Genomic DNA, 25,886 nt, shown 5'->3' on the forward strand with positions numbered 1-25,886 from the left:
ACCAAGGACACGCCCTTCTGTGCTCCAGGTCCCTCTGTGCTCTGTTGCCACACCCCTGCCTACCTCATCCATTTAGATGACCTGCCTGGTCCTGTCTTCTGCCTTTGCCACTGCTTAGCACAGTGACCTGGCCGCTTACTCTCTTAGAGCCTCGGTGTTCCCATCCATCAGATGGAGGACAATGCCCTGTTCATTACATCATAGTGAAGATTCGATGAGGTCTTACCTATGAAACCATGGGTGCGAATTTACAAAGTTGTAAATTACTATACTTCCGTAGGGAATTCTCATGCATCAGCCAGCTTCAGCAAACGTAGGTTAGATTTTTCTCCTCCAGACCTGGCCTGCCTGCGAGCACGTATAAATCTCAAACAGCCAGTTTTACTGAATGCTCATTGCTACAAACCAACATATTCTCAGTTCGAGATCACCTGACTGCTTATTATATATAGGGAATTTTATATCCTTTAACCTACCTTAATACTTACAGAAATAATTAGATAATTATAGTCCCTACTATACAAATGATTATTGAAACACAGAGGTAAAGGAACTCACGCTAATAAGCTTAGGTGCTAGAACTGTCTGGCTCCTTTTAGTATCCCACATAATGTAACTCATCTCTGTTCCCCCAGTGCATGGCATAGAGCCTTGCATGCAGCAGGTCTGGAATCTGTGCTTAAGGAATTGGTGAATGATCCGAGACCCTGGTGGGTGCCACATTGAAGTTGAGGCACAATTCACAGCTATTTCCACAAGAGGGCAGTCGAGTTAAATGCAAAAGTTCAGAACTAAGCATCCTTTGTTTAAAAGAAACACAAAAATTTACTCCTGAAATGGGATCTTTTTCATTTTGTAAGCAAGCATGTCTCTGAGCAAATTCTGGTATTGAAAGGTCATGGGAAGGGTTGGGTGGTTGGTTACTGGAAGCCTAGCTGTAATCAGGGATTTTCCGACACTTAAGTAGACCTGGGCAGTCGCTGGCCCAGTGACTCCTCTGGGCACAGTGGAAGGAGCCCCGGAGGCCATATAGAGGTCCTAAGCTTAGCAACTCAGGTTTCCAGGTAAAATATGAGACGGCAAGTTATGTTTGAATTTCAGACAGCAGAGTAGTTTTTTTTTCAATGTAAGTATGTTTCAATATTGCAGCAAGCATTTGAAGGCTGGGCTTGGGGAAGGGTATATCATAATCACCATCGGACTTGGATTTCTGAAAGAATGGAATGGTGAGGGGAGAGCAGAGTGCGTGCAAGGAGGCAACCCTCCGAGTTTGGAGGCTACTGCACTAGTCCAGGCAAGAGACAATGTTGACATGGAGCAAGTGTCGGAGAGGACAGCCGAGAGACGGGGTGAGACTGGAGGAATATTTACCAGATGGAATCCACAGAATTTGATGAAGGAATTGATATGGAGGTGAGGGTCGGGGGAAGTAAAGAATGACTCCTAAGTCTGGTTTCTGGATGGAATCTTGAGGATAAATTTGAAAAGGAAAAGCCACAAGCTTTGTTTTGGGATATTGAATCTAAGGGGATTTTTTGGGAAAATTCAAATGGAGAAGTGACAGAAGGCAATCACTTCCCTGGGACTACAAGAAGGCTGGAATCCTGTGGGCAGCTCATTCACTGACCTGTTGCTGTCAGTGAATTTTTGTGCTGGGTGATGGTTTGCACTTGAATTTGGCAATGGTGTTTGCCCATCTGAAGTAGGTCCTTTTGCCCTTCAAGAAGGCCACTGCTTACAATATCTGTTTGGCTGGAAAATTTTAAATAACCATGTTGTAATGGGGAGCAAGCTTCACTGGTCCTTCTGACTCATGCCCCATCTTTCATATTGCACTAGCCCAACCATTAATTGTGGACACACATTCTGACCAAGCAGATTATAAGTAAAGGTCTTAAGAGCCTTTAAGCACAGCTAATGCCATTATCAAAGCCTTAATGATCTGAGTTAATTGACTTCTTTATTAACCCTTGTCCTTAATGACTAAACACACTCAAACTTCTTAGCAACCAGTCTAACTTCAAATGCCTTAGCCACCCATGCTACCCAGATTGCCCAGTGGGAAGAAGGACCAGATGTGTCTTAATATATGGTAAAGGGGCATTGTAACCAGAACGTGGAAGGTACTGTATGGAGAAATCTTCTCTATGGAACCACCAGATCACCCTCACTACAGACACCTGCAGTGGTTGGCTATGCATCAGGCGCTCTGCTAGGCTACAGCCCCCTCTTATTTTATTTTATTTATTTATTTTTTTGAGACAGAGTCTCACTTTGTCACCCAGGCTGGATTGTAGTGGTTTTTAGTGGAGATGGGGTTCACTATGTTGGTCAGGCTGGTCTTGAACTCCTGACCTCAAGTGATCCACCCATCTCAGCCTCCCAAAGTGCTGAGATTACAGGTGTGAGCCACCGCACCCGGTACGGCCTCTTCTTTTAAGGAGCACCCTCCCTAGTGCAGGAGAGAATGAAATGCATGGCTCATTTGTGAGTCAGTGTTTAGATTTCTAAATAACTGCCTGTGGGAGACATTAGAGAATCTGACTGAGCCTGGAGGCAGGAATCGTACTCTGAAAATGAACAAGACCAGATGCCCAGTGGAGACCAGAATTTCGCATTCCTCTGAGCCTTGGTTGTAATTTCTCTGTCTAGGCTGGCCATAATCTGGGCATAAACTCAGAAATGCCACCCCTTGCCTCTAGCATTTGCTTTCTTGAGGATTCTTCTATGGCTACCTGAGATTTTGCTTTTTATTCAACGAAAGGCAAACATCCTTTTCCACTAGATCGTGGGCACAGAGAAAATTCAGAAGATCCTAAGCTTGAACTCATTGGTGGTTGCAGGGCAGGGCTCCTGAAAGACTGTGCTTTGTTGGAGTGGTAGTCCAAAATATATGTTATTTTTTAAGTTTTAAATATTGTGTAGATTTTATCTTCCTCCTTTCTTCTGATATGCCCAAAACAGGATAAAAATGGAAATTAGAGGGAATCATGAGGAAGGCAAAATAAAAGTAGAAAATCAGAATAAGGCAAGGCAAAGATTGGCCCACATCACTCATTCTACAAAGTCATAACAAACGTGAGGGGCTGCATATTTGACTCTGAGCTCCCTGTAACCAAAGAAAAGAAAAAATAGCCTAAGTTACTTGGTTTCTACCAGATAAAAATAAGAGTTTCTCAGAGACCACAATGTTTTCTTCTATTGATGATGGAGGGAACTTGGTTCCTCAGATCCTCAGGTCCTCATGAAGGGGAGAACACCATATGCCACAGGGACCATCGGACTTGACAATGTCCTGCTACTGAAGGACCAGTGGTTTCCAAAGGCCAGTGCCTATAAAAAGCATCTTCAAGGCCAGCAGGGCCTCCCAAAGTGCTGGCTCACGCCTGTAATCCCAGCACTTTGGGAGGCCAGGGTGGGCAGATCACGAGGTCAGGAGATCAATGCTATCCTGGCTAACATGGTGAAACCCTGTCTCTACCAAAAATATAAAAAATTAGCTGGGTGTGGTGGCTGGTGCCTGTAGTCCCAGCTACTCGGGAGGCTGAGGCAGGAGAATTGCTTGAACCCGGGAGGCAGAGGTTGCAGTGAGCTGAGATCACACCACTGCACTCCAGCCTGGCGACAGAGCCAGACTGTCTCAAAAAAAAAAAAAAAAAGCATCTTCAGGTGCTGTATTTCAGACACTGCGAATCTTGGGTCCTGGCGTTCTCTACCAGACTTGTACCTCCCTCGCTGACTACCAGTATCTCAGTTTTCCTTGCTGCCCACACCTGTGGTTCTGTCTCCCACCTTGAAGTTGGAGGCATGTAAATGACCCTTCTAGATATGTTCTTCACTCCTCTGTTGTCTCCTGGTCAAATCACCATTCATGGCTTTAGAATCCCACTCAAACTCACCTCCTTTGGGGGCATTGTTTGGTCCAGCTGGCCAAAGGCTAGCGATGGAGCCAGACTGTCCAGCTTTCATCTGGGCTTTGGGTCCAGTCTCAGTAGTTTGACTTCTTTTGGTTGATGTGGGGCAGGAGATGTAATAAGGAGGAGGCTAAAAGTATGACAGAGTCCCTGTTCCCTGATGACAGTAAGTCACTAATGACAGTAGCAGAATAATAGTTAAACAATCTTCATGGTGCTAATTATTATTTTGGAGAAGGAGTCCAAAATGCATAGATGATGATATCATTTCAGAAATTAGCCACAGAATCAACTTGTATCAAATGAAATTGTGGGCACACAGGAAATTGGGAAGATTCAGAACTTGAAATCACTGGTGATTGCAGGACAGGGCCCCTAAAGGACTATGCTCTTGGCCACCTGCTGTCGTTGGAAGGCCATTGGAAATGGACTTGGGATTCTTGGTCCCTGGTCTTGGCTGGATGATCTTGACCCAGTCACATCACCACGCAGAATCCCAGTTTTCTCATTTGGGACATGGAGATTTTTAAAGGGTTGTGAGAATTAAATGAGACAAATATGGAGAGTGTTCGGTCTGATTGTTCATACATATAACCTGTGATTATTTTATGAATAGTAGTTAATAGCAACAATCATATTAGCACTTCTCACTACATACAGAATTAGCGAGAAGGGATTAAAGATGGCAGCACAGGGTGTTTGTCCTAGAGGTCAGCAAAGAACAGTCCTAGAGAGTGCAGATGGCAGTAGCTGGCCTTAGGGTGGTCTTACAGGGAGGGTGGGAGGACCCTCTCCAGAGCTGAAGACAGGGTGATCTCCAATATGCGAGAACAGGAATATCAAGAGTGAGGTCCATGAAAAAAACACTGGTAGGTCCAGGTACTGGGCAGTTTATAAGACCAGAAACCCCCAGAGAGGGTCTCTGACCATAAAGTTGTAGGATGAAGATGGCTCAAAGACCCTGGAGGTCATGTCTGCCATGAACCAGGACGTTGAGGTGGGTCTCTGGGTTGAATTAGCCGAGCATGGAACTAGAGTGATTTAAACTTGGGCCTCACACTGGAATGTGTTTCAGAACCCACCTCGGGCCAGCACTTGTGTCATCAACATCTATGAGATGCCAGGAAGAGCGAGGTGCTGGGCATATGGAGCAGTGTCAGACAGAGTCACATGCCTTGCAGGGTAGGGTGTAGGACAAAAGCCAGGTGCAGCCAAAAACACACTGAATAACACCACTGGCAGAGATAGGCGGCATGCAGTGGGTAAGAGCAGGATTTAGACCTCAGTTTCCACTGCTAGTTCAAGACAGTGGCCCATACACCTCATCTTCTTAATCTCTAAAAGGGGGATTAAAATGTACCACCTTCCTTTTAGGAATGTTAGGTGGATTAAATGAATCAATGTGTATTAAAACATTTTGTAGGTAGTCTTTTACAAAGTTGTGCTCAATAAATGGAAGCCGTTATTATACTGTTATTAGTATGTTTAAAATTGAATTATCCTAGGCTCTAAAGAATGAGCTTTTATTATATACACCCTACCTCCCTATCAGTGGCAACTAAGCAAAGTGAGTTTTTAATTTTTGTTATGCAATACACTGACTGTAACATTCTGTTTAACACGCATACACAGAATAATAGATTAATAGCATGGAAAAAAACTCATCCATAATCCTATGGTGCATTTATAGCTTTTGTTTTGCATATCCATTTCCATTCAAATTAAGTAATAGTTATTAACTTGAATGGAAATTCAAAGTCAGGCTCTGAGCAATTACTACACCATACATTCCAATACTGGTTCAGTTGTACACTTGTAATTGCAATACATGTATATGGCATTTTATAATCTAATCTTTTTACATAATGTACACACTCCCATTTGGCTAGAGTTTATAAGCATTGTCCTCAATCATAGCATTTTATTACATTTAGGGCATTTACTATAATTTACTTCTTAATTTTCTACTATTGGACATTAAGATTCTTTGCAATATTTTGCTAGAATAGATTGCACAGCAATTGGCCTATCAATGTACAGAGCTGCTGCTTTTGTTAACTTATTGTTGGGAGATATATTTCAGACACAGGTGGAAACACATTACGCTTGGACTGCATATATAAGTTTTGTAGTTATATAGGGCTTGAAAACAAATCTCTGAATGTTAGAAAAGATGAACAGTTCTTCTTTGGTTGCTAAATCATTGCACAGGGTTAGAACTCCTCAATACGGCTTTTTATACCTTACCTTTCTATTACTTCTAAGACAGGGAATCCAGCTGATGAGCTCGTTATAACAATTGCCAGGCCAGATGTGATTAGGGAATCTCTTTCCTCACTTTATGGAAAGAGATGAGTAGCCCTTGTTAGTGATGCTGTATTGATTTGTGCTTTTTTCAACTGTGGTACTGGATACATTTCCTTCTTAAGGATTTCCTGTGGTGGCAGCTGGCTTCTTTTCAAGCTTTTGAAAAGTTGTAAAGGGGCCTGAAGTCATTTGATCTCCCAAAATGAGATCATCTCCAATGTACCATATGTTTGTAAAGCAGACTTGGCCTTTAGTCTCAAGAGCTGTATTCCAGGAAAGGAACCAGTTAATGCGATCTTCCTTGACTGCTTTCTGCCTGGCCCTATGAGACAAACACATGGGCATAAATTGGTCAAATGCCATAAGTGAGGAAAATGGCTAATTAGTAGATGACAGCTATGCACAGCTTTATTTTACAAGGTCCAGCCTGGTTCCAGCCAGGTTAAACTAATTTGTAAAGGAAATGCATTTGCTGTAGGAGACATGAAGCAACTGTCATGCCATAAGAAAGCAGACATTCCTTTTCACTAGACGTGGACTTGGCCACATTTATTTCTACAGGAAGAGATTGTGATGACTTGCCTTTATGAATGGTGACCATAAATCTCATTCTCTCCAAGGTTTCCAGATGCATTTGTGACCTTCAGTTCCTTCCAGAGGAGGTTCCCTGAGGTGTCTGGGTATTGCCACTGTGCTGACAGCCAAGGGCGGGAACTGGCTGAGACAGGTGAGTGACACCCCTCAGGTGATCTGAAGGGAGGGAGTGTGATTCCTCAGGTCCGAGAGCCTGCCTAGCATTGCTTGTAAAGCACAGCTAGAGTGACTGCATTCCCCCTGCCAGGCTGCTGTGGCATTGAGGAGGACACAACCTTAGCAAACTGTCATCTTGCAGTATGGTGAATGCAGCTGCTGCTGGCCTACATAGTGCCTTTGTGCACACTGGAAAGAAGTGCCCCGCTCTGGGCAGATGCAGCCCCAAAACTGGCGAGTGGAGCACAGGATGGATTTAATCTCTTATTCTATAAGCACTGCTCCTTTGTTCTATGAACAACTTGCACAACCATCCACAGCAGCCCTGACTTTGGAAACTGTTAAAGTGTTGTTCAGACTTATCGCCTAATGATGCTGGTGAAGGCTCTCTCTCAATATCTGTTTGCACAACAAGGTCAGGGCTTCCTTTCTGAATGAGACCATCCCTGAAAGTCTTGCTGTCTTTGCTCAGGTTTGGAGTTGTTACTGGATGAAATTTATGACACCATTTTTGCTGGTCTGGACCTTCCTTCCACCTTCACCGAAACCACCCTGTACCGGATACTGCAGAGACGGTTCCTCGCAGTTCAATCAGTCATCTCTGGCAGATTCCGATGTAAGTAATAAGCTGCCAACAGTGTGTGTGTTTCCATTAGGGGGACGCCTCTTGGGTTTCAAAGTCGCCATGGTCTGCGTGGCTGCTCCAGCAAAGTGAGGGCAGAGATGAAAAGAATTATTAAGAGTAAGCAGCAGTGCATGCTGTGAAGACACCAAGCATTGTTGACACTGTCTTCTTTACTGTGTGGATTTCCTCTAGGCCCCACAAAATGTGAAGTGGAGCGGTTTACAGCAACCAGCTTTGGTCACCCCTATGTTCCAAGCTGCCGCCGAAATGGAGACTATCAGGCGATACAGTGTCAGATGGAAGGGCCCTGTTGGTGTGTGGATGTCCAGGGGAAGGAAATCCATGGAACCCGGCAGCAAGGGGAGCCGCCATCTTGTGGTGGGTTTTCTCTGGGGGCTTCCTCTTTTGGCCTCGGATCGTATTACTTTAGCGGTCCTCCTGACCAACTTCTCTGGAGCCCATTAATTCAACTGCCTTCTGGTGTGCCCCACTCGCCTTTCAAGCTCAACCTGTCTGAAAACCAGTTTATCATCATTAACTTCCAACATGTTTCTCATCTTGTGTCAGACCTCGTTGCTTTTTCAGGGAGCTCAGGGAATATTAGGGGGCTCATAGGTGAAGAAAAATAAAAGAAAATTGAGTTCCCATGTGCCATGAGACAGGAGCATGCACGTAACTAAAGGAGCATGGTGAGATGGGCATTCGATCTTGCAGCAGCTATAGGAAGGAGGCATTTAGGAAAGATACATGGAAGAGGCCACACTTGATCAGAGCCTTCTAAGAAGATGTTTCTTGAAGGAGGGGAGTAAGGAAAGGTGTTCTTTATATGGAGAGCAGGAGAAGCAAAATTAGAAGGACAGAATAATAGGCATTGATATGCTAATGATCATCTAATCTGCAAGAAGGATAGAGAAAAAAATTGCTGGAGTATGAATAGGGTGGTGCTCCAGACTCTGAAGAAAGGCAGGGGTAAGACAATGAGGTCTTTGTTATCCTAACAAAGGCTTGGGGGCTTCACCAATGAGGTGAAGACAGTGAAACGTTTTAAGTTGGACAGTATCATCGTGGGTTTTGCATGTAAGGCAAAGAAATTCTGGAGGAGAGACTCAAAGAAGCAGTAGTCTGGAGGCAACCAGGCCAATTAGAAGGTCATTGCCATGTTCCAGAGATGATGGGGTCTGTATTAATTTTCTAGGGCTATGGTAATAAATCACCACAAAGTGGGCATCTGAGAGCAACTGAAATGTATTGTGTCTATTCTGGGGGTTGGAAGTCCAAAATCAGGGTGTCAGCAGGGCTGTGCTCCCTCTGAAAACTCTAGGGGGGGATCCTTTCTTTCCTCTTCCTAGCTTGTAGTGGTACCAGCAATCTGTGCATTCTTTGGTTTGGGGCAGCATGACTGTAGTCTTGGCTTCCATTGCCACGTGGCTATCTTCCCTCTGTGTCTGTCTGTGAGTCTTCTCCTCTTCTTACAAGGAGACCAGTCGGGTTAAGGCTCCACCTGATCCAGTCGGGCATCATCTTAACTAATCACATCGACAATGACCCTTCTGCCAAATAAGGTCACATTCTGTGGTTCTGGTAAGAGCATGAATTTTGAGGTACACTATTCAACCCAGTATGGAGCCATCATTACAGCAGAAACAGTGGGAGACAGTGAGAGCTCTTAGTAGGCATTCCAGGCAGACCCCATTTTCTCTTCCTGGTGAAATTTTGAAGGATGTTATGATGAGGAAGGGGAAGAACCAAGAGCATTCCTAGGCTTCCAACTTGGGGAAGCTGGGTAGATTTTAAAAGATTAGGAATAGTGATACGCCAATGAAGGGTTTTTTTATAGCTTCAATATATATATATATTCATTCAATAATTCCTGTTAAATCATTCCATTTGTCTAACTTAAACTTTTGAATATTCTTCATGATGTGTGGTTATATTCTATCTGCTAAATGTGAGAATGTCAAAAAAGAAAATTTGGAGACACTTTCTTGAAGGCATTTGCAATCACATTTCATTTCTACTAAAATCTAGAGAATGTGGTGCCGTCCAACTTCCAGGTGGAAATGAAGAACTATGGTTTTCTAAATTAAAGACCATAAATGGCTCTATCAAGTGCATAGATGGATCATATATTTTCACTTTTTCTTTCTAGTATATCAGGTCCTATTTCTGTGAAAACAAATGCCACATGGAAACAGTAATTGAATTTCCTTGCTTTGGTAACACTACATAACAAATGGATGGAAAGGGTAAGCTCTTAATTTGGCAGAAGACTAAGCAAAGCAGTAAACTTTATTTCTGCCATACCTTCCTGTAATATCCATTAAAAGAGGACATGGCCTTGTTGAGGGATGTTACGTGCTCTGATGCTGCCAGTCTCTCCCCTCCCACCACATTTTCCACTTCTTTCTCTGTTGCCTGGTTACAGAAGGAAATTGGCTGACTTTCTTTTTGGCTTTTGTGTGAATCAAGAGGAAAAACATATTTTAAAAGTTGAGGGCGGGGTAGTTAAAAGGTAAGAGTTATGATTTTATGGAGAAAAATGGAGCTTACTTACATCCACCTATGTAACTGAGACAGCCCCTTGGTGTTTGAATTTTACATGTTTTTTCTCTTATTGTGGCTAGAGTCAGCCTAGGATGTTCAGATAGAATGACTTGACCATGCAAAGAGTTGGCTGAGTTGATCACTGTTAAATTAATAATTTCTAGGAAAGGTCAAGAAGCCCAGAAGAATGTTCTAAGTGTGTACACTGGGTGGGCATTATTGTTTTTTATTATAGGAAGTATTATCTTTCCTATATTATACTATATATTACAATATAGGAAAATATTTCTTCTTATAGGAACCACTAACAGCATTTCAGATAATGATTCTTGCCCTCAAGGAGACCATAGCTAGCCTAGACAAGACTACCCCCAAGGTGGAGTTAGCCACACTAAAAGCACATAGTGAGGCATTAAAGTCCATTGAGAATTCCAACGAGAGAATGCATGCTGGAAGACATCATTTCATTAAATACACATAGGAATGTGTTGGTGTACTAGTTTCCTAGGGCTGCCATAACAAATCACCACAAACCAGGTGGCTTAAAACAACAGAAATTTATTCCCTCCTAGTTCTGGAGGCCAGAAGTCTGAAATCAAGGTGTGGGTAGGGCCATGCTCTCCCTGAAGGTTCTGTGGCAGAATTCTTCCTTGCCCCTTCCTGGTTTCTGGTGGTTGCTGGCAATCCCTGGTGTCTTTGGCTTGTGACTGCCTCCCTCCAATCTGTGCCTCTGTCTTCACACAGCTTTCTTCCCTGTGTGCATCTTTGTGTCTTCACATGACCTTCTTATAAGGACACCAGTCATTGGTTTTAGAGTTCACCCTAATCCAGTATGACATCATCTTAACTTGGTGACATCTGCAAAGACCCTATTTCTAAATCACATTCTGAGGTTCCCTGTAGACATGAACATCATGTCTGTGCATGGAGGGGACACTATTCACCCGAGTACAGTTGGCAAGTGAGGTCAGATTTTCAGAAAGTGAGCCAGTATTTACGAGACTTGCCTTAAAAGGGATCAACCTCTAGTGAGAGCTAGGGGAGTGGTCATGCCAACTGGAATAGTCACTCCTCCAAAATGACCCCACAGAGGTAGCTCAGGGGAAAGGAAAAAATAAAACGACACAGAGAAGAAAGTGGTTTCAAACGTAGCTGTCCTTGATTGAATGTTCTGGCATCTTACCACCTGAAAGATCTGAGGAGCTGTCTCAGGATTTCTCGTGATATTAAAACCTTTTCTCCCATTTCACTTTGTCTCATGCAGCTGAAGGCAGATCTTGTGCCTCCAAAAGGCAGCAGGCCTTGTCCAGACTCTACTTTGGGACCTCAGGCTACTTCAGCCAGCATGACCTGTTCTCTTCCCCGGAGAAAAGATGGGCCTCTCCGAGAGTAGCCAGATTTGCCACATCCTGCCCACCCACAATCAAAGAGCTCTTTGTGGACTCTGGGCTCCTCCGCCCAATGGTGGAAGGACAGAGCCAACAGTTTTCTGTCTCAGAAAGTCTTCTCAAAGAAGCCATCCGAGCGATTTTTCCCTCCCGAGGGCTGGCTCGTCTTGCCCTTCAGTTTACCAGCAACCCAAAGAGACTACAGCAAAACCTTTTTGGAGGGAAATTTTTGGTGAATCTTGGCCAGTTTAACTTGTCTGGAGCCCTTGGCACAAGAGGCACATTTAACTTCAGTCAATTTTTCCAGCAACTTGGTCTTGCAAGCTTCTCGAATGGAGGGAGACTAGAAGATTTGGCCAAGCCACTCTCGGTGGGATTAAATTCAAATTCTTCTACAGGAACCCCTGAAGCCGCTGAGAAGGATGTTGCTATGAATAAGCCAACTGTGGGCAGCTTTGGCTTTGAAATTAACCTACAAGAGAACCAAAATGCCCTCAAATTCCTTGCTTCTCTCCTGGAGCTTCCAGAATTCCTTCTCTTCTTGCAACATGCTATCTCTGTGCCAGAAGATGTGGCAAGAGATTTAGGTGATGTGATGGAAATGGTGCTCAGGTCCCAGACCTGTGAGCAGACACCTGAAAGGCTCTTTGTCCCATCATGCACGACAGAAGGAAGCTATGAAGATGTCCAGTGCTTTGCCGGAGAGTGCTGGTGTGTGGATTCCTGGGGCAAAGAGCTTCCCGGCTCAAGAGTGAGAGGTGGACAGCCGAGGTGCCCCACAGACTGTGAAAAGCAAAGGGCTCGCATGCAAAGCCTCATGGGCAGCCAGCCTGCTGGCTCCAGCTTGTTTGTCCCTGCTTGTACTAGTGAGGGATATTTCCTGCCTGTCCAGTGCTTCAACTCAGAGTGTTACTGTGTTGATGCTGAGGGTCAGGCCATTCCTGGAACTCGAAGTGCAATGGGGAAGCCCAAGAAATGTAAGTCTGTGGGTATTCAATCTGCAGGTTCCCTGAGTCTCTCTCTAGGCCCTGACCTAATTCAGTACAGCAGTAGAAATCCACTCCTGGCCAATGCTTACACTTCAGTTAAAGATTAAATTGACTGCTTATATTAAAAATGATCCTGGAACGCCTAGATAATATTAATCAGACCTAGGAGTAAATAAGGAGATTTGTTTGGCCTTAAAGAACTGCCACATTTCTGCAGTGCTGATCACCAACTGATTTCAATGGTTCTGATTTAGTCATGGGGCAATGCCTATCTAGATATTGTTTACAAATTTAAGCTTCATGGTATTTCTATGGCTATATGAGGTTTCAGATGGGGTTTGGACAGTTAAGTGGTTTTATCTTGGTCTTTCCAGTTTATTAAATTTCTTAAACTGAAATACCTGCTCATTGTTCCTCCCCAGGCCCCACACCCTGTCAATTACAGGCTGAGCAAGCTTTCCTCAGGATGGTGCAGGCCCTGCTCTCTAACTCCAGCATGCTACCCACCCTTTCCGACGCCTACATCCCACAGTGCAGCGCCGATGGACAGTGGAGACAAGTACAATGTGATGGGCCCCCCGAGCAGGTCTTCGAGTGGTACCAACGATGGGAGGCTCAGAACAAGGGCCAGGAGCTGATGCCTGCCGAGCTGCTAGTGAAGATCATGAGCTACAGAGAAGCAGCTTCCGGAAACTTTGGTCTCTTTATTCAGAGTCTGTATGAGGCTGACCAGCAAGGTGTCTTCCCGGTGCTGTCTCAATACCCTTCTCTACAAGATGTCCCACTAGCAGCACTGGAAGGGAACCGGTCCCAGTCCAGGGAGAATGTCCTCCTGGATCCCTACCTCTTCTGGCAGATCCTAAATGGCCAACTCAGCCGATACCCAGGGCCCTACTCAGACTTCAGCACTCCTTTGGCACATTTCGACCTTCGGAACTGCTGGTGTGTGGATCAGGCTGGCCAAGAGCTGGAAGGAACGCGGGCTGAGCCAAGCAAGCTCCCAACATGTGAGCTAATGCATATGAAGAGCTAAGTGTGTGTGTGTGTCTATGTGTTTTATATATATATATGTATATATATATATAAAGATGTCTAGTGGGAGGGGATTGAGTGTCAAAGCTGGAATGGAGTTTAGAGATGGCTGAGAAAACCAAGGCTCACAGAGGCGAAGGGACTTCCCTGCATCAACATAGTCAGGTGTTGGCAAGATTGATACAGTGTATTTTAAAACTTTCATATAATTGATTACTTCAATTGGTGTCTTAGATTTTTACTGGATGTCTTCTGTGTGCAAAGCATCTTCATCTTAGAGCTGATGAAGGCTGTAAAAGTGGAGATGACCTGGCCCTTGTCCTCCTATGGTTAATGTTTAGTAATCGCTCCTATGTTAGATGCACCTTTTAATGGACCAATGAGTACTACAGTGAACCTGCTATTTGCACAGAATGCTGCTAGATGCGCAGACCTCAGGAGAGTGCCACCTGAAGTGGCTTTAATTGATTTGGAAGGATTTAACTAAGGGACTGATTGGAGAGCCACTAATTGAGGTCTATACATTCAGCTTTGTGGCAGGTAGACTTATGGTAAAGTTATGATATATGAGCCATAAATAGAAGGAAGCTGACACTGAGTTTCAGTTAAAATGCCTTATCCGCCTTAGCTGTGCCAGCAGTTTGAAAGAACAACCAGATATGTTCAACACTGTTATCACCAAATCCAAATCTCTCTAATCAGCCATTGCTAATATTATAGGTGATATGACAGCCGTTCAGTGAAATCTCTCAATTCATTCTTTGCAAGTTTAACATTGTCTGGACCTTTCTGAGTAATGTTAAAATCCATTAGACTATTTTGATACTAGCTAAATTTTAGGCTTTAGCAGCAACTGGGTTTTTAAAATGTTAGGTGAAAGTACCATGTGATGAGAACAGTAATATCCTTGGCATTTTGAACAACTCAGAGATGACAATGCAAGGATCCTCCATTCAAATGTCAAGTTCTAGCAATAGAACCCTCAAGGTTAACACATTGATTTTGGCCTGTTAGATAAGAAGTCTTATTTATTTTTGTGGTTTTTGTGGTAGAATCATTCTCCATACCAGTGGTCAGGTCTCTTACATGGCTACATTCCTATAATTTTAAATTCTCTAAGACTAAATTTGGTCCTATTTGTATGCAATTTTAGGAGCGTGAGTTGTTAATAACCAAAAGTAACTAGTAACTTTATTTTATTTTGAGACTGAGTTTCACTCTTGTTGCCCAGGCTGGAGTGCAATGGAGCGATCTCAGCTCACTGCAACCTCCGCCTCCCAGGTTCAAGCAATTCTCCTGCCTCAGATCTTAAGTAACTGGGATTACAGGTGCCTGCCACCATGCCCAGCTAATTTTTTTTTTTTTTTGTATTTTTAGTAGAGACGGGGGTTTCAGCATGTTGGCCAGGTTGGTCTTGAACTCCTGACCTCAGGTGATCCACCCGCCTCAGCCTCCCAAAGTACTGGGATTACTTTAGTGACTAGTCTTACCTTAGTCTGAATGCTGGAGAGAGTGTTAGAACTAGACTTAGAGTAATTGGCTTTTTTTTTAATTGAGTAACAAGAGACTGGATACAAGACCATCCATTAGGGAGAAAATGTTAGAACTTCCATCTCTATTCAGTATTTTCTATCTTCCTTTCACATTTCTATTAATATTTTCATTTTTGCAATTAAATGTTTAATAGCTGAAACAGCTAAAAATCTGCAAGTAGTGTATTATTTTAGTAGTATGTGTATATGCCTTATAAAAAAATACCCATTTTGGGGGGGTGCATATTCAAATTCTTTTGTTGATAAGGGTATACGATTGAAAGGGTTTGATACTCAAAGTGTGGTCCAGTGGCATTGGCATTCACCTTGGGAACTTGTTAAAGATTCAGGATCTCAGGCCCCACCTATTGAATCAAAACTTGCATTTCTACAATATTCCCAGGGGAATTCAGTACAGCCAAAAGCTTGAGGAGGACTGGCCTGGAGGACAGAACAGTAGCTGTCTTGTACCATGGTTCTACCATCTACTGCTCTGTGACCTGAGAGAGGCTAACTCTTTTGAGTCTTAGTGTCATCTGTAAAATCTGAGTTATAACACATAACTGCCTCAAAGGCTTGTTGGAAGAATTACAAGAAGTAGTTGATATAAAGTGCTGGATTTGGCACATAGGAAGGACTTAATAAGTGATGGCTGGATTAATACAATTGACAGTGAGTAATGAAGGGACCAATAACTTCCTTCATGCATGTGTGGGTGATGGCTCTGGCCTCTAGGAATTTGGGTCTGCATTGCTATCTCTGGCCTGGTTGAAATTTTGCTTTCTTCATTTAATATGCGTTTATGAACTGCCTACTGTGTGCACTGTACTGTACGATGGGGAGATAGTCGTGTAAAGGATGGTGTCTGCCCTGAGACGCTCAGAGACCAATGGGGGAAACCAAGGATGTTATCAGGAAAGTAATAAATGACAATGGTGGAGCAAAGGTATATACATGGAAAATGCAGTGGAGGGTGCTCAGAGAAAGGGGCTACTAACTCCTTGAAGATTGGGGTAAAGATGAGCTTGACCCCAACTACTGGGATGAATCTTAAGAGGGGTTTGTCCAGTCACAGATGTGGCAGGCCCTTTGCAACAGAGGAAATAGGATGCACTGAGTCAATGAAGCTGTGAGTGAGGTGGAGAAAAGGTTATAGACGTAGGAGGGGAGGGGATGCAGGAGGGAATGAAAGAAGAGGTGGATAGTAAATCAGGAACAGGATTATAATTTTTTTGAGACAGAGTCTTGCTCTGTTGCCTATGTTGGATTGCAGTGGCATGATCTCAGTTCACTGCAGCAGGCTCAAACGATCCTCCCACCTCAGTCTCTCAAGTAGCTGGTACTACAAGCATGTGCCATCATGCCCAGCTAATTTTTGCATTTCTTGTAGAGATGGGGTTTTACCATGTTGCCCAGGCTGGTCTTGAACTCCTGGGCTCAAGTGATCTGTCTGCCTCGGCCTCCCAAAGTGCTAGGATTACAGGCGTGAACCACTGCATACAGCTGGGGACAGATTTTAAAAGATCTTTTGTGCCCAGTTGTAGATTTTCACTTTATCCTGGAAGAAATGGAGAGCAAGCCGAGGTTTTTAAGTGTGAGTTTTTGCTTCAGAGATTCAAAATCCCTGGGATTAATAGAATGAATTATTTGATAATATCCTTTTGAACAAGAAAACAATAACTTCAAATTCTGGAAGTCAAAGTTTTCTGTTGATCCCACGCTCTCAAAAGAATCCAGTGACACCCCCACTGTTGAATTCACAATGTGATGTTTTAAGTAAATATGGCGAGGGTGGATTTTGCTAAGTGACAATGCCAAGGACAGCATGTGCCAGATGCTGTGCCAAGCACTTCAACTGCAACACTTCAAAGGCTCATTACAAAACCCCAATATTTCCCATTGCACAGATCAGGAGGCTGAAACTCAGAGAAGTTAAGTGCATTATCCATGGTTGCACAACTAATAAATGACCCAAAAATTGAACCCAAAGGTCTTTGAGTGCCACGCCTTTTCCGCTTCACAGGAATAACTCTCTACTAATCTACAGTGCCTCCTTCAACTTCTGATATCCATCCATCCATCCATCCATCCATCCATCCATCCATCCATGCATCCATCCATCCATCATCTGTCTATCCTTCATTAGAGAGAGCTAGTCAAGATCACTATTCCCACAGTGAGACTGTCTAGATTGAAATTCTGAATCAGCTACTTGCTACCTGGGAACTCATTTAAATTATATGACTTCTCCATGCCTCAGTTTCTCATCTGTAGCATGAGAATAAAAATATTTTATTAGGCTGTTGCATCGATTAGATTGTCTGTGTAGATGTGCTCAGAATGATGCCCAGCATGGAGCAAATATGAGCTATTACTCATCTTATGCTGTGGGCCCTCCACAAATGGTGACTGAATGAGTGTGTGGAGGCAAAACAAGGAATATTTCAGGTTGTGGAAAGAGCTGCTGAGAAGGAAACAGCTGAGGCAAAAATGCACGCACGTGTGGGTGTGTATTGTGTAGTGTGTGTATGTGTGTGGTGTGGTGGGTGTATGTTTATGTATGTGTGTGTGGTGTGTGTTTATGGGGTGTGTGTGTTTCTATATGGGTTATGGTGTGTGAGTTTTTGTGTGTGGTATGTGCATGTGTGGTGTGTGTGGTGTGTGGGTATGTGTGGTATGTGTATGTGTGTATATGAGTGTGGTGTGTGTGTATATGTATGTGTGTGGTGTGTCTGTGTGTGGTGTGTGTGTATATGTATGTGTGTGGTGTGTCTGTGTGTGGTGTGTGTGTGGTGTGCATGTGTGTGTACGGTGTGGTGTGTGTGTACTGTGTGTGGTATGTGTGTGGTTGTGTGTATGGTGCATATGTGGGTGGTGTGTGTGGTGTGTATGTGTGTGGTATATGTGTATGGTGTGTGTGATGTGTCTGTGTGTGTGAGTGGTGTGTGTGTATGTGTGTGTGTGGGTGCTGTGTGTGTGGCATTCATGTATGTGTGGTGTGTGTGTGGTGTGTATTTGTGTGTGTGTGTGGTGTGTGTGGTGTGTATATGTGTGGTGTGGGGGTTGTGTATGTGTGTGTATGTGTGTGGTGTGTGTGGTGGGTATGGGTGTGGTGTGTATGTGTGTGGTGTTTATGTGTGTGGTGTGTGCGAGAGTGGTGTGTATGTGATTTCTATGTGTATAGTGTGTGTGGTGTGTGTGAGGTATGTATGTGTGTGTGTGGTGTTTGTGTGTGATGTGTATGTGGTGTGTTTGTGGTGTTTGTGTGTGTACGTGTATATGTGTGGTGTGTTTGGGGTGGTGTGTGGGTATGTGTGTGTGGTGTACGTCATCTGTATGTGCATACTGTGTGTGTGGTGTGTATGTGTGTGGGTGGTGTGTTTGTGGTGTGTATGTGTGTAGTGTGTGGGGGTTGGTGTGTATGTGTGTGGTATGTGGTGTGTATGTGTGTAGTGTGGGGGAGTGATGTGTGTGTTGTGTGGCGTGTGTGTGGTGTGCGTGTGGTGTGTGTGTGTGGTGTGTTTTGGTGTGTATGTGTGTAGTGGGGGGGTGGCGTGTATGTGTATATTGTGTGTGTGTGGTGTGTGCGTTGTGTGTTGTGTGTGTGGTGTATATGTGTGTGGCGTGTGGTGCGTGGTGTGTGTGTGGTATGTGTGTAGTGTGTGGGGGGAGCTGTGTATGTGTGTGTGTGTGTGGTGTATATGTGTGTGGCGTGTGGTGTGTGATGTGTGCGTGGTATGTGTGTAGTGTGGGGGGTGTGTGTATGTGTGTGTGTGTGTGTTGTGTGTATACGTGTGTGGGACGGTACACATGCTTCATGGGAGTCAGAGGGAGGTCCACGTGGTGAGTGAGTCCATCTGGGATATTTTTATTCCCCTAGGTCCTGGCTCCTGTGAGGAAGCGAAGCTCCTTGTACTGCATTTCATTAGGGAAACGGAAGAGATTGTCTCAGCTTCCAACAGTTCTCGGTTCACTCTGGGGGAGAGTTTCCTGGTGGCCAAGGGAATCCGGCTGAGGAATGAGGACCTCGGCCTTCCTCCACTCTTCCCACCCCGGGAGGCTTTCGCGGAGCAGTTTCTGCGCGGGAGTGATTACGCCATTCGCCTGGCGGCTCAGTCTAGTAAGTGCGGTGTCCTTCAGCTTTCTTACTGCATCCCTTTGGAAAAACAGGAGCTTAAATTAGTCTCTCCTCAGTCATCCTTGGGACTTTGTGGTTTGGCTTCCCCAGGCTGGTGGGTTCATGGGAAGAAAAGGCAAAGTGGTTTGGGGGCGCCAGTCAAAGCTGGAATGCTGCACCCGTCTCTAAAATGCTCCCTAATTCTCCAGCGAATCTACCCTAGGGCAGGTTTCAGATAGCACCTGCCGCTCCCACGAAGCCCAAATATTCTTGTTAAAATGTGAGGGACCCAAGCCCCTGAATGCTCATACAATCCCCATGGCCTGCTCCAAAGCTTCCCTCCATTTCCAGGGATTCAGGAACACCACACAGGGGGAGGGGAGAGGAAGCCTCGATATTGAGGAACTATGACACATTGATCTCACCTGATCCTGAGAGTAACTCCAAAAAGCAGGAATTACTACCCGCATGTGACAGAGGCATAAGCTCAGGGAGCCTGCAGTCCTCTGGTCTATAATAACAGCTGAACAATATTCTATTTTTTTTTTTTTTTTTTTTTTTTGTGATGGAGTCTTGCTCTGTCGCCCAGGCTGGGGGCAATGGTACAATCATAGCTCACCACAGCCTCGAACTCCTGGGCTCAAGTGATCCTCCCACCTCATCTACCCGAGTAGCTGGAACTACAGGTGTGCGTCACCACGCCCAGCTAATATCTGCACATTTTTAGTAGAGACGGGATTTCACCATGTTGGCCAGGCTGGTCTGGAACACCTGACTTCAATTGATCCTTCTGCCTTGGCCTCCCAAAGTGCCGGGATTACAGGCATGAGTCACAGCCCTCGACCAGCTAAACAATATTCTAACCTCACCTTTGAGCAGGCACTTACTGTGCTAAGTAGATTATCAGATCTTCACATTTAATCTTCTAACAGCTCCAAGAGAATGACGGTATAATCACCATCCACAATTCTTTGCAAATGGGGAAACGGAGTTTGAGGTTAAGTCACTTTCCCGAATTCACGCAACTGATAACCAGTGGGCCTGGATGGGAAGCCCAGAGACCTGGTCCTCCAGCTCATCCTCTCAGCTCTCCTGTTCCCTGCTGGGCAAATTCCAGGTATTGCTGAGGTCGGTGCCTAGCTCTGCCTCATCTTAGAGCCCTTGTTCTTCCTCCATGACCTCACAGCTGCTCTAGCAGGAGAGCAGGCCCCTTCCAAGTTTTCTCACTGACCCCACGTCAACTTGACAAGGACAAATGATTCATCTGTCTTTGAATCTTACTCAGGATCCACATCCCTGTCAAATGGTCTCAGCTGATTCCCTGTCTAGCTTTCCAGACTTGAGTCACCAAACAGCAAAGCAGTCCTCCCCTGACAACATCTTCTCCAAGTCAAAGAGAATCCCTCCAGCAGGAGGACAGCTCCCTGCCTTCCCATCCACTCCAGCAGGCACTCCAGGGTGTCTACCGCCAGCATGGGATTGGGTCTCAGTGATCTTTGTTCTCCTAATACCACGTGACAATCTCACGCATGCCATCTTGGTTACTGCTTCTCTCTCTCACTAGACATCTCTTCTGGAGGACAAGGCACTGTGTCTTATTCTTTCTGTATCCCTGGTGCATGGCACAGTGCCTGACACCTACCAGGAGCTCAGTAGATGGTGGTTAACCATCCTTGTTGCTTCCTTCCTCCCTTCTTTCTCTCTCTTCCATCCACTACCCTCACCCTATGCCTAGACACTGCTTTTCTCTGTTCCTCAGAGACTTGGAGACTTCTGCTTTTGGGAAGAACCCTATTGTTTTACATTTTTGTACAAAGACAGGATTTGAGGTAACCAAAGAGAGAAGTGGGATTGATGCCCCTTCGGTTGTGACTGCTTTGATCAGGGAGAGAAATGTTGAGAAAGGGGAGGCAATGTCGCTGGTGCCGTTGATATTAGTCATTGAATGGCATGACACATTTTCTTTAGAAGTCGAGCTAAGAAGTTCCTCTCCAAGTAGCCACATGCTCAGCTTCGCATGTCTGAGCTTATAGAGAAAAGAGGAAGGGAGCATAGAGGACCAGGCCAGGTCTTTTCCCTGAGAGTCTGGGGATTGAGGGCCCAGAGCAAAGTGCCTTTGACCACTAGAACCTGGTAGCCATGTCTGAGGGCCTAATGAGGGTGGCAAAGGCCACGGGAGTACATGCACACAACTGGGTCTGGCAAGCACTTGGTGCTTAATGCCTGTCAGCTCCTTTGATGTAAATATCACAGTTGCCCTGTTAGGTGAGTGTTAGATCCAGTCCACAGATGAGGAAACTGAGGCTTAGAGAGGTTGGGCAACTTGTTCGTGATCACAGTTAGGAGGCGCAGTGCCGGGATTCAGAAGGAGGCCTGGCAGACTCCAGAACAGTCCACTCTACCGGGCTGCTTCAGAGGTGGGTCCTGGTGTCCCCAGATGGGCTCTGAGACTGTGGGTTGGTGGCATCCTTGGATCTGCAGGCTCTCCTGTCTGGAGCCATGAAGCCTGTTTCTGAAAAGTGGGGAGTGGGGAGAACTGTCCCAACGGGCTGCAGGTGACTGCCAACAGTGCTGCTGCAGATGTAGCCATTCTCCCTCTAGGATCCTGGTGAGGAACCCCAACCTGCCCCAAGTGCCAGCAGGAGTGGAGAAAGGGCTCAGGTGACAGTTCATGGCCACCTAGGAGGAGGGTGGTGGTCGGGGCAAATCAGCCTGGGCCTGGTAAGACCCAGACCAAGCTGATGTGTGTCCCACCAGCTGCCCATCCTTGCTGCTTCCTCTCTCCCTCATACATTCATTCATTCACTCTTTTTTCCCAATCAGTGATTTCTTGAGTGCCTAGTATGAGCCAGACACTCCTCTGTTTGCAAAATAAACACAAATCTCTGCACCAAAGAGCTTAAATGCTAGTGCAGAGGAGACAAAGCTAACACAATAAATGAGTATACTATGTACTACATTGGTGGTGGGGAAAGCCATGCGCAAAGCTGAGGGTGGGTGCAGGTGCAGTTTCATTAGTGGGGTGGTCGGTGGTTCATCATATAAGCTCCCTCACTGAGCCTCTGTATCCTCACCCAGGGTAAAAGTTCTGGCTTCATGGAGCCGCTGTGAACATCTGATATGATTTTTGTGGATATCAAAGTTTCAAAGGAGGTTAAAAAACTGTAGGAGTTTGATAGGGAAACCTACAAGGGTAGCTGACATTGATTGCCCTCTTGTGTTCCAAGGCCAACCCCTCCCCTTTCTGGCTATGAACCCTTGGTTAAGTTGCTTCATCCATCTGTGTCTCAGTTTTCTCATCCATTAAATGGGATAATATGACATTTCTTCTAGATTGCTGTGAGGATTAAATTAACTAAGGTATGTATTTAGCTAGTGCCTCGCACTTAACATATGAGTATAGAGCCTATCTATTATTACTATTATCTCATGTGCCTGAAGACATTTCACTGACCTAATTATTTCTGTATGGAAGTTATTGTAGAGGTCTACTATAATATTCTTTCAAGCTGCAGCCTAAGTGTTATTCTTAAAGGACAATCTGTTGAGTGTCTGCCTACTGTGCAAGGAGCCTCTGTAATACTGTGGGTTGAAATGTTTGTCAAATAAATTAAATAAGAAGGCCTCCTTCTGTTGGAACCAGGACATATGTGGTTGTTCTCAGCAATAGAGCCCACACAGAGCAGGTGGTCATATTCTGCTTTTCTCCTTCCCTGACTCCAGCCTTAAGCTTCTATCAGAGACGCCGCTTTTCCCTGGACGACTCGGCTGGAGCATCCGCCCTTCTGCGGTTGGGCCCCTATGTGCCACAATGCGATGCGTTCGGAAGTTGGGAGCCTGTGCAGTGCCACACTGGGACTGGTAAGGAGGGATAGGCACCTTCAGGTGGCCAAGTGACACCCCTTTTTTTTAATTTTAGAGGACAGAGCCCCACAGTGGGAGGCAAATGAGCTAGACTCTTGGGCTCCTCTTTAGCAGCTGGTGACAAATTCCTTAGCTTCTCTGGCCTCCAGTTATCTCACCTGTGTAACAGGAGCAGAGACCTTCTACCGGCCTGAAAGACAAGTGGGTGGTTGCTGGGGGCATCAGAGTGATTGTGGACAATGTCCAACTGGGGGTCTAGACTGGGGACAGAAGGTGACCAGGCTTGCACTGCCGTGAGTGAAGAAGGAAAGTTGTTTATGGGACACTCTGGGGTAAGTCCCTAGTGCAATTCCTGAATGTCCTCCCCTTGGCTCTTTTCCAGGGCACTGCTGGTGTGTAGACGAGAAAGGAGGGTTCATCCCTGCCTCACTGACTGCCCGCTCTCTGCAGATTCCACAGTGTAAGTGAAGCCAGCAGAGCTCTCCTCCTGACCCCTGTTGGTGGGCATCACTGGCCTAGTCAGCTGTGGTTGCCCAACTGCTGGAGACTCCATGGCTCAGCCCTTCAGCTAGGCCCCGGGTGCAGCTGGATGCATTTCCCAAGTCTCTAGGCCTGCAAGCTTGCATTGACCTTGGCCCTTCCTAGTTGGAAGGCTCCCAGCTTTGCAGGTGGAAGGAAACAGCTGAGGCTTTTGAAGGAACCCTGGTTCTCCCCCTCTGTACACCTGCTGGGCAGTTTCAGCCACTCCTGTAGTTTCAGCAATCACCTTACATCTGAACCTGCAGCCCCAACCCCTCTCCTGAGGCTCAACAGTGTGTAATCCGCAGTCCACTTGACATCTCAAAGCTGGCATGTCCCACATGAGTCTTTGTCCTCTGAGGTTCTACCTCTCTGTGAAGAGCACCTGCATTCACCCAGGCCCATGACCCTGAAACCTGGGGTCAGCCTGGGATCCCCTCTTTCCCTTGGCTCCCACGACCAGTCCTTTATGAACACCTCTCTCTCCCACAGGCCCGACAACCTGCGAGAAATCTCGAACCAGTGGGTTGATTTCCAGTTGGAAACAGGCTAGATCCCAAGGAAACCCATCTCCAAAAGACCTGTTCATCCCAGCCTGCCTAGAGGTAAGGGTCTGGAAGCACAGGATTGGAGCCGGGACTTGTCCCCGCTGGCCGAAGATGATTTTTCTTTTTGTTCAATACATTCAGCTTAGTTAAAAGCTCACATGGCGTTCTCAGCCTGGGTGTTTGTCTGGGCCTGCTAGAACCTGGTTCTGTGACCTTGGGCCATTTACTTACCTTTTCTGTGTCCCAGTTTGTTTTGTTCAATCATAAGATCAGGCCACATTTTGTCCTAGCTAATGCTAGGATTGTTTGGAGATTCCAAGGAAATATCTTTCATAAGAACTCTTTGAAAAATAAACAAAACATGCTATCATGTTTCTCCTAAAGGCATCTTGGCCAAGGCCCTATGCTCACTGCGTCCCAGGTTCTCAACACACACGGAGGACACCAGCCTCTTTCCCTCCCCAGCTCCTGGGGTGATTGTAACAACTCGTAATTCAGCAAAGTACTGATGTAGAGCTCCTAGAGAAAGAATTTATGCCCAGAACTTAACCACTTTCTTGCCAAGTGAGGGAAGTCTCTGGGCCTCAGTGTCTTTTTCTGAAATAGGATGGTAGGGACACCGCCACCCACTCTGCTCAGCTTCCAAGGACTTGATGAGAAGCAGATGAAACAGCAGTGTTGAAACTCATGAAACTAGACAGTGCTAAGCAAAAGTTTCCTTATTATTGTTTGGTACTATAAACATGGACCCACTTAAGAATCGTTTCATAGAGAAATTGTCAATATCATTTAGTTTTTTTTTATCTTGGCTGGAAAGCACCTACTGTTGGAATACAATTCTGCTTCTTCCTGGGCACTGATGCTTACACAGAGAGAAGGAGAGGGAGAAGCCACAATGTCCAATGGTGGGAAAAGTGATTCCAGAGCAGAGCTTAGAGGCACTCTGAGGTGTGATTTGCAAGGCCAGTTCCTGTGGAGATTCTAGTGCTTGTCAAAATCATTTCTGGAATTAGTGAGGCTGGTCCAGGAGCATGGCTAGGCTTTGGGTCTAGATGGGTTTGGGCCTGGACCTGACCTGTTTCTCACTCACCAGCTGCGAGGCGATGCCCCACTTTCCCTCTCTGAGAGAGCTGCAGTTTCCCCCACCCAAAAGTGGGAGAACCGTGGTCTATGCCTCACGAGGCTGTTGTAGCCGTCAATCAAATGATGCACGTAAAGGACTGGGAACAGGAGAGCACCTCTCCCCACCTCCACATCTCTCCATGTGGAAAAGCCATCACCTGTTGTTTTGGAAGGGACACTTTTGACATCTGCCAGCAGCAGGTTTACCACTAGAGCATCTTGCCCACAGTGACTGACATGACCTTGGCTTTGTCTCAGACAGGAGAGTATGCCAGGCTGCAGGCATCGGAGGCTGGCACCTGGTGTGTAGACCCTGCATCAGGAGAAGAGTTGCTGCCTGGCTCGAACAGCAGTGCCCAGTGTGAGTGGCAGCCCCTCCCAGCATGGCTTCTCACCTCTTCTGTGGGGCACTGAGTGTGGAGTCCAAAGAGCTGGCTTCATGTCCCAGCTCTGCCTCTTCCATAGCTGTGGGGGCACAGCTGCTGACCTCACTATGCCTCAGTTTTCTCATTTATGAAATAGGGGCAATATTCCCCCACTTCTGCAGATTCTTGGGAGAAGCAAACATGGTAGGGAGCAGGCTGTGCTTTGTGTCTGAGAAGTGCAAACTAACATTGGTTCGCATCAAAGGGGGT

The 25,886-nt window shown here is 45.6% G+C and overlaps 1 protein-coding gene across 1 annotated transcript in view; it reads left to right on the forward strand.

Moving 5' to 3' along the window:
- Positions 1 to 25,886, forward strand: part of TG (thyroglobulin) — a 273,793-nt gene that overhangs the window by 8,741 nt on the left and 239,166 nt on the right. Inside the window, exons 6-15 of the mRNA XM_033202283.1 lie at positions 6,842 to 6,948; positions 7,444 to 7,587; positions 7,789 to 7,974; positions 11,405 to 12,505; positions 12,940 to 13,524; positions 18,962 to 19,201; positions 22,922 to 23,059; positions 23,445 to 23,522; positions 24,074 to 24,186; positions 25,510 to 25,612. Of these exons, the coding sequence (XP_033058174.1) occupies positions 6,842 to 6,948; positions 7,444 to 7,587; positions 7,789 to 7,974; positions 11,405 to 12,505; positions 12,940 to 13,524; positions 18,962 to 19,201; positions 22,922 to 23,059; positions 23,445 to 23,522; positions 24,074 to 24,186; positions 25,510 to 25,612 (2,795 nt within the window). The remainder of the gene's footprint in view (positions 1 to 6,841; positions 6,949 to 7,443; positions 7,588 to 7,788; positions 7,975 to 11,404; positions 12,506 to 12,939; positions 13,525 to 18,961; positions 19,202 to 22,921; positions 23,060 to 23,444; positions 23,523 to 24,073; positions 24,187 to 25,509; positions 25,613 to 25,886) is intronic.

The sequence above is a fragment of the Trachypithecus francoisi genome, unplaced genomic scaffold (assembly GCF_009764315.1).
Source record: "Trachypithecus francoisi isolate TF-2019V2 unplaced genomic scaffold, Tfra_2.0 Lachesis_group7, whole genome shotgun sequence".
Classification (NCBI taxonomy): domain Eukaryota; kingdom Metazoa; phylum Chordata; class Mammalia; order Primates; family Cercopithecidae; genus Trachypithecus; species Trachypithecus francoisi.